Source organism: Nicotiana sylvestris, chromosome 10 (genome assembly GCF_000393655.2).
Source record: "Nicotiana sylvestris chromosome 10, ASM39365v2, whole genome shotgun sequence".
NCBI lineage: Eukaryota > Viridiplantae > Streptophyta > Magnoliopsida > Solanales > Solanaceae > Nicotiana > Nicotiana sylvestris.
Window position 1 is genome coordinate 133004044 of NC_091066.1, and position 9302 is coordinate 133013345.

The 9302-nt window shown below is 41.7% G+C and overlaps 1 protein-coding gene across 1 annotated transcript; it reads left to right on the top strand.

The window, feature by feature from the left end:
* Positions 1-4941: 4941 nt before the first annotated feature.
* On the top strand, positions 4942-6430 carry LOC138879979 (uncharacterized). The gene is made up of 4 exons (XM_070159627.1): positions 4942-5152; positions 5500-5588; positions 5680-5971; positions 6045-6430. Exons 1-4 carry the CDS (start codon positions 4942-4944, stop codon positions 6428-6430), a joined length of 978 nt encoding a protein of 325 aa, XP_070015728.1.
* Positions 6431-9302: the final 2872 nt, after the last annotated feature.

Sequence of the window (9302 nt, forward strand, 5' to 3'; positions counted from 1 at the left end):
CATGAGCTCCCTCTAAACTTGGACACTTGAGGGCTGACACTTCGACGCTGCACTTGTCCCTATTCTGGTAATACAATTTGGGTGTGAGCACTGCCCGGAGTCCCTGAGTCTCTTAGGGAACTCTGACACACTCAAATTGGAGAATGGCTTTGGATCAATGGTCTTTGAGTTGGTTTATCTCGTAACTTAGAGGGGAAGTCAAGAATCAAGCCTTCTCTGGTTGTACTTTCTTTGTATTTTTCTGTTTTGATGTAATTTGTTATTCTGATTTGCAATAAGTTGTAATAAATATTTGGGGTTGGCTATTGAAAAGGGTTGGGTAACTATGCATGCAAGGGTAGAAAACATGCCTATAGGGTGTTTTAACTTCTGCATATTCGAACTTCACGAAAACCTACCTATAGGGTACTTTTAATGTTGCATATTCAACTTCATGTAGAAAACCTGCCTATAGGGTACTTTTAATTCTGCATATTCAAACTTCATTTAGATGCCATGCCTGTCAGGTCTAAAATGAGTAATGCATAGAAATCATGCCTATAGGAGTTTCTTAAATCAATCTGATTCGCTGTCATTCACAGTCAATGTTAGATAACATGCTCCTAGGAATTAAAGTCAGTAATAGTAGATATTACCACCTGCAGAACCTGTAACCAGTTCAATTTTTTTTTGTTCATTCTGCTTCTCTTAATAACCTAATTCCCTCGCTTAACAAAGTTTAACAGGCATGCTTATTGGATTTCGAATAATTTATTTCAAGCTTCTACTATCTCATCACCTTTTAAATTTAGTAGATATCATGCCTATAGGACCTCGTCTAAAGACATAGGCAACCTTAGAATAATAATTGTAAAACTGAATCTATTAATCACTACAATCAGCAGGCAGGCCTGATTTAGACTTCTTATCTAAGTTATGCAATAAACTAAAACTGCCTCAACAATCTCATCTCCCTCGTCTTTAATGTTTTTCAATCAAACCTAAGCAGTATGTGTAAGACATACTACTTTATGTGTTGGTTCGAGGAGGTATACTTGAGCCTATATGCTTATGTGTTTCCCCTTTCATATGCAATATGTGTTTTTGTATGTCGCCTTAGAATTTTTACCTTTGAAACTCCAAATAAGCCCAACATCCCTCCCTTTTGGGATTAGTAGTCCTAAGTGCCTCCGGGATTGATAGAAATGGGACGGGTAATAGCATGCAATAAGTAATCGAGACCAATCCGCACTTTAATACCTTAACGGGGTGGGAAGGGTAGATATGGATATGATGACCATGCGATAATGTCACGTGTAGCCCCTCATTGAGGAGTGATTACCGGACATTGTGTTGAGTGATCCATAGTTTTTAATAAACCTAGGACCCCCTTTCCTTTATTCTTTATTCTTTTAGCAATTTAACTCCTTATTCGAAAAAATCAGCTTTTCTAATTGTTCTTTCAAAACTTGTTTACTTTCAAACCATTATGTATTGAAATCCCCTATTATTTGAGCCTTATTTGCTTATACGTTAATTGCACCTCAATTCACAATAATTGTCTGGCCGGGAACCACACTAGTGGATTCTGAAGGGTGCCTAACACCTTCCCCTTAGAATATTTTCAATCCATTACCCTATCTCTGGTTATTCAAATCGAACTCTTTTGGCGTCCTAATGTACCCTAATCATTAGGTGGTGACTCTCCAAATTCAAACCCAATTTTCAAAAGGAATGAGTTGTCTCTCCAAATGTCATAAACCCGATTTTCGCTTAGGAAAAAAGGGGGGCGCAACACCAAACTTAAAGAAACAAATAAACATACACCACCAAGCATTTGTTGTGTGGCGATAGCATTGTATTATCTCAAAACAAAACAAAAAAAGACGGATCATTTAGACAAACCATATGAAAGATAGTTACAATTAATTTTCCTCTATACAAGAAGCAACAATCTGTAAAACGGAAATATTTGTAGCACAAGAAGTACTAACAGTAATCACTAATTGAATATTAAGATCCCACAAGAACTACAAATCAATAGAATGTACTTCAATTTTACAAGTCATAAGAATTTTAAACAACATTAACTTACCCTTTCTTGTATAAATAATCCCCATCTATTTGCAACAAGAAGTAGACATATTTCCCATCATGCAAAGCCTAATTAAGAGCTAAATCAAGAACCCTAGGTTCAGAAAATAAGTATGAGAAATGACCAACTTAAACTGGAACCCTAGATTTTGTAAAATCAGAAAAGGGAGAAATTAAAGAAAGGGAGGAGCAGAAGAGAGTGTGTGTGTGAGAGAGAGAGAGAGAGGGAGAGAGGGAGGGGGTAGCTTACCGATTTTGCATGAGCTTAGTAGCTCATCGGCAAAAATGGGGGAATTAGGTGTCCTCGATCGGCGAAGAGAATGAGAGAGAAAGAGAAGAATATTAAGAGTGAAAAAGAGATGAAAAATAAGGGGTATACCTAATGTAATAGAAAATACTTTCCCACTGATTCACTGGGTACTTTTATGGGAATTGTCTTATATAAATTCAATTTATTTGGTGAAATAATTTTTAAACTCGTGGGTTTTTAGATCAAATATAAGAATTCAAAATTTTGAGCTTCCCACTGTATCAATGGGAATATTAAAATAATTTTTTATCTTAGGTTCCCACAGTTTCACTGGGTAGATTTTAGTAATTTTATTTTTAATGACATACCTACTGATTCGATGGGAAAAAAATTATGCACTTTTTTGTGCCAACTATTTCCCACTTATAGTCTGTGGGAACGTTTTAAAAAAAAGGAAAAAGAAAACTTTTCCATTTCCCACTAAATATTTTTACATTTCAGTGGGAACTGCCATTGATAATATATCTGTGAGAAATTTCCCTGGGAAATTTGCATTTTTCTAGTAGTGTTATTACTCATAATATTATTTTCCTTGCCGGGATATTATTGTTATGCTATTGTTCCTTTGCTGGAATTTAATTTTGATAGTATTGATTCCCGTGCCCAAATTGCTTTGTGATTGTTGCTTGGGTGAGGAAGAGTGTAAAGCACGAAGGGTGATGTCGTGCATGATTTTGAGAGTGTTAATGCACGCAAGGTGATGGCGTGCCGATATTGTGAGGTAAAAGCACGAAGGGTGATGCCGTGTCGCACGATGTACAATGTCGTGCCATGATATGAGTGATAATGCACGAAGGATAATTCTGTGCCAAGATTATGTGAGGTAAAAGTACGAAGGGTGATGCCGTACCGATTATATTGATTCTTATGGTGAGGACGAGAGTAAAAGTACGAAGGGTGATGCCGTGCACTTGTCTTTGATTTCCTGGTTCTTGCTGATAATTGAATTATGGTGTTCTTTACATTTATCTATTGGTTTTCTGTTGTTACGTGATGTTCCCCGCAGTATGTTTCCCCTCCTATCCTTAACTGTAAATTTTTGTTTTTATTTTCCCGCTGTATATGATTTAACTGCACAGGTTTATTTGGTAGTCTTGTCCTAGCCTCATCACTACTTCACCGAGGTTATTCTAGGCACTTACCAACACATGGGGTCAGTTGTACTGATACTACACTCTGCACTATGTGCAGATCCCGGTGCTGCATCTTTTGGACTGCAATGAGGTTGCTGCCTTCAGTCCATCAGGTGACCCGAGGTAGTCCTATAGGTGTCCGCAGGCCTTGGCGTCTCCTTCTATCATTCCTTACTATTTTTTTATGTATTTCAGAAATAGCTTTGTATTTATCTTTCTGACCCCTATTTGTAGTATTCCTAGACAGTCTGTGAGATTGTGACACCAACTCTGGTTAGCTTATGTTTATGAAATTGTAACGGTATTATTTTAAGTTGCTACATTTTATTCTTTCGCTTTATTATTTCTGCTGTTTATATAATGTCAATTCACAAATGTTAAAGGATTAAAAATGGAACAGGTAAAATATATTAAATGATTGGCTTGCCTAGATTTCACTAGTAGGCGTCATCACGACTTTCGAGGGTGGAAAATCTAGGTCATGACATAATCTCTGTTTGACTCAAAAAATATCGGTACCTTTTTGAATAAATCAATCAAAGAAAATGAAGGGGTAAATATTAGCTAAGTATAATAATCTCTAAAACAAAAGATAGACAAGGAAAGTACGGAGGATAAGAATTCTTTATCTCATCAAGACAAAACTTTAAACAAAGAGCATGCCAATCGTTTCTTTAACCAAGTGTTATATGTTAGGAAAACAATGCCCAGCCCCTTACAAGGTTGGTTTACGCTCTATATATAAGGGACAAAACCCATCTAAGCCCTAAAAGGCAAGTCACGGGAAATATTCGAAAGAATATTCCTAATGTCCCCTAATGGGCCTGCACTGCCGCAAAAGTAATAAAATCTCTTGTTCGCCTGTAGGTCGTCCCTTACAGGATGTCGAGCTACAAGGATCTCGTCGTTTGTCGTACTCATCAATGGTCGAGGTTGTTCATATTTGGACCCATACAGTCAGTCCCTCCGCTTGTCGAGGTTGCAACTTGGTGCGTCCTTGATAAGCGGACATCACGTGTTCTTACGGAGAAATTAGACCCTACGATGCGTTACAGCCTGGCCAATAGTGGGCGGTCAGCGTGCTCAGCAAGACACCAGGCAATGTATTTTACCGGAAAATGACGTCATCTCCACGTGCGTCATCATTATGCATGTTTTTTGAGACAGGGGTTGATGGCTTGTCGCTTCGATTTCGGTGCCACTCTGCGACCTTCTGCTTCGATTCTGGTGCCACCCAATCCTATAAATAGGTGGAGGGTTTTTTTTTTAAGAAAATTCTTGGTCATTTCATTTCTGATTACCCTTATCACTTTGTTGGTTATACATCATCGTCTACTAATACGACTCTTCATGACGACAGGTCAAGGAGCTTCCAGGCGGAGGGCGCCAGTCCCTGCATTCTGATAGGCTGTCGTTGCTGTAGGAATGCAGTTTACTTTGACTGAATCCGTTCGAGGGGTTTGTCCTCAACTGGTTCAAATAGAAGGTCCCTCTCGGGACATGTTCATGAGGGAGGAGGCTTCTTCCGTACCAACCCCTCACCTCTTGGATGAATCCTCTAATAGGGACGAGTCATTACCGAGAAAAAGGAGGAGAATGGAGCTTGGGAAGGATGTGGTTATGGATGCCGATAGAAGTAGGGCATCGCAGATGGCACCTATACCCACATTTATGGCCGACGCCATCTTAGTGGGGAGATCCCCCCAAACGGAAGGAATTTACCCAAGGGCTAGCTCCGTGCGCTCCGTTGAGGGTGGCACTTTACCTTTCCTTTAATAAAACCAATGCCATCATCCAATGTTGGAGGAGGCCGGCGTGTCGAGGGCGAAGGCTCAGGTTCAGATGTTGACCCGAAGGACGTTCGCGAGTTTGTAGGTCACCATACTCACGTGGTGGTCAGAGTGGAAGGATCTGATCGCCACATAGTTGTCCCGATGGACTACAACTTGTTGTAAAACTGCGATCAACTGGCGTCTATTTTAGACCCTCTATGTGTTGCCCCTAAGAGTGAGATGCTTAGAGCGATGGGTGACATGGAGTTGTCTCAGAATGTAGCCGACATGGACTTGTGGGTAGGTGTCTTTCTTTTCCTTTTTGTCATTGGGCTTGCGTTACGATTGTCGACCTGTATTTTTGTCTTAACTTCTTTCTTTTTTGTGCTAGACCCTTATCATGGAGACCGAGTGCGAGCGTCGGGAAAGAAAGAGGACGGCCATCTACGGGAAGACGTCTTCCAAATATCAACAGTATCGCGCTAAGCATCGTGCAAAGGCCGACATTTATAATCAGGACCCTGATTTTCAATTGTTCCGCGAGGGACTCAAACTGAGGGAGGACCAACTGGAGCGCAAGGTCGAGGAGCTGAGGGAGCGAGATGAGGAGCTTATGAAGGCTATTGCCCGCAACAGTGAACTTGAGGCCTCCCTTAAGGTGAAGGAGGATGAGCTTGAGTTAAGTAGGGGTTGATGGCCGAGAATTCCGACTTGAAAGCAAAGGTGGCCAGTTTGACCGCTGAATTGGGTACGAAGGCGTGAAGATTGAGGGGCTTAAGGGTGAACTGAGTGTCGGTGCTGATAAGCTGGCGACTGCTATTTCTGGAACGGCAGCCTTGGAGAATACCCTCCGTGTTTGTAGGTTGGAGCTGACCGAGGAGAAGGAAGCTTCTAAGCTTAAGGTAGCAGGGCTTGAGGGGCGTGTTAAGGAGTTGGAGGCAGAGCTATCTGTGTTGAATGGACAAGTGTCCTCGCTGAGAACGGAGGATGCAAGTCGACGCTCACAACCTTCTATGTCTCGTGAGGCATACGGGTACAACCCTCTTACACCTGACGAGGATGACATCAATTCTGATGATGCGAACCGTCTTGCTTCTGACTCTTGGTACAAAGATGCGTACCCAACCGGGGATGGTGTGTAACTTTTTGTTTGTACTTACTTTTTGCTTTGGTACAAGGTCATGCTTGAGGCTGTTGTAAAGATAGGTGTAATTAACATTTTGATGTAATGTAGAATTTGTTTTGTCAATTCGGTGATGATTTTAGTAATATCTATGGGATCTAGGGTACCTGTCGAAATGTTAAGCCGATTTTGCTTTTGGGTGAGGTCGATCCCTTTTTCTTTGGGCAGTGGCTTTAGCCTTTGGGATGCTACTTTCGAATGATCATTGAAGTGGGATCCCATCATAGTTTGAGTGAAGTCGAACTCATATGTTTGTCCTTGGCCTTGGCCACTAGGATGTTACCTTCGAAATGTCGTCAAAGTAGGATCCCGTCGTAGTTCAAATGAGGTCGAGCTCATATTTTCATCGATGGCCTTGGCCATTTGATCGTTACCTTCGAACTGTCGTCGAGGTAGGATTTCGTCGTAGTTCGAATGAGGTTGTACTTATATTTTTGTCGATGGCCTTAGCGATTGGGATGTTACCTTCAAACTATCGTCGAGGTAGGATACCGTCGTAGTTCGAATGAGGTCGAACTCATTTTTTCGTCGATGGCCTTGGCCATTGGGATGTTACCTTCGAACTGTCGTCAAGGTAGGATCCCGTCGTAGTTCTAATGAGGTCGAACTCGTATTTTCGTCGATGGACTTCGCCATTGGGATGCTACCTTCGAACTGTCAACGAGGTAGGATCCCGTCGTAGTTTGAATAAAGTCAAACTCATATTTTCATCAATGGACTTGGCCATTGGGATGTTACCTTCGAACTGAGCTCTAGGTAGGATCCTGTTATAGTTCGAATGAGGTCGAACTCATATTTTCGTTGATGGCCTTGGCCATTGGGATGTTACCTTCGAACTATCGTCGAGGTAGGATCTCGTCATAGTTCGAATGAGGTTGAACTCATATTTTCGTCGATGGCCTTGGCCATTAGTATGTTGCCTTCGAACTATCGTCGAGGTAGGATCCCGTCGTAGTTCGAATGAGGTCGAACTCATATTTTCATTGATGGCCTTGGCCATTGGTATGTTACCTTCGAACTATCATCGAAGTAGGATCCGTCGTAGTTCAAATGAGGTCGAACTCATATTTTCGGTGACGGCCTTGGCCATTGGGATGTTGCCTTCGCACTATCGTCAAGGTAGGATCCCGTCGTAGTTCGAATGAGGTCGAACTTATATTTTTGTCAATGGCCTTGGCCATTGGGATGTTACCTTCGAACTGTCGTCGAAGTAGGATCATGTCATAGTTCGAATGAGGTCGAACTTTTTTTTTCGTCGATGGCCTTAGCCATTGGGATGTTACCTTTGAACTGTCGTCAAGGTAGGATCCCGTCATAGTTAGAATGAGGTCGAACTCGTATTTTCATCTATGGACTTAGCCATTGGGATCTTACTTTTGAACTGTCGTCGAGGTAGGATCCCATCGTAGTTCGAATGAGGTCGAACTCGTATTTTCATCGATGACCTTGCCATTAGGATGTTACCTTCGAACTGTCGTCGAGGTAGGATCCCGTCGTAGTTAGAATAAGATCGAACTCATATTTTTGTCGATGGCCTTGGCCATTGGGATGTTACCTTCAAACTGTCGTCGAGGTAGGATCCCATCATAGTTCTAATGAGGACAAACTCATATTTTTGTCGATAGCCTTGGCCATTGGGAAGTTACCTTCGAACTGTAGTCGAGGTAGGATCCTATCATAGTTCGAATGAGGTCGAACTCATATTTTCGCCGATGGCTTTGGCCATTGGGATGTTACCTTCGATATGTCGCCGAGGTAGGATCCCGTCGTATTTCGAATGAGGTCGAACTCGCATTTTCGTCGATGGCCTTGGCGATTGCGATTTTTACTGATACATTGGTCTGATCATATTCCCGTAGGAAATACCTGTCGACTTTATACATATAATAGAGATTTGATTATATTCTTGTAAGAAACACATGTCGACTTTGTACATACAATGGAGATTTGATAATATCTTTGTAGGAAATACATGTCGACTTTGTACATACAATGGAGATTTGATTATATCCTTGTAGGAAATACATGTTGACTTTGTACATATAATGGAGATTTGATTATCTATATCCAGTCCCTTTATTACTCAGCCTGGAGATCGCGTTGACGAGCAGGGTCATGAACAATACTTTGAACCTCGAGGTGTCCCCCTTGCCGCCTCATTAAAAACCTCACCGAGAAAACCCGATTGGGACAAAACCCGGATGAGGAAAAAGAGTACGACTTAGGTGGAGCCTTTTTTCAGAAGTGGAAGTATTTGAGATTGGCGATATTCCAATTATTTTGGAGTAGTTTTCCTTCCATTGTCTCTAACTGGAATGCTCTTTTGTTTGCTGCCGCCGGGATTTTGTACGGTCCGTCCCAGTTTGTTCCTAGTTTTCCCTTGTTAGGGTCTTTCGCTGCTTGTGTTTTAGCTTTGAGGACGTAGTCTCCGACCTTGAGCGGTCGTATTTTGAACTTCTTGTTATAGTACCTTTCTACTTGTTGTTTTTGGGCTACCATTCTTACATGGGCCATATCCCTTCATTCTTCAACTTCATCCAGATCATGTAGTATCTCAAGCTAGGTTCTCCGACTTCGACGAAGATCTTGTAGATCTCAAGCTTGAGATCTTGTAGTATCTCAAGATCTTGTAGATCTTGTAGTATCTTGTAGTTGCTCGGTCCACTTTCGTTGGAGTATCTCAAGCTAGGTTCTCCGACTTCGACGGGTATAACTGCGTCAGTCACATAGACTAGTGAGTACGGCGTCTCACATATACTAGTTTTTGGCGTAGTGCGGTGTGCCCAAAGTACTTCTGGTAGTAGTTCAGGCCATAGCCCTTTGGCATCCTC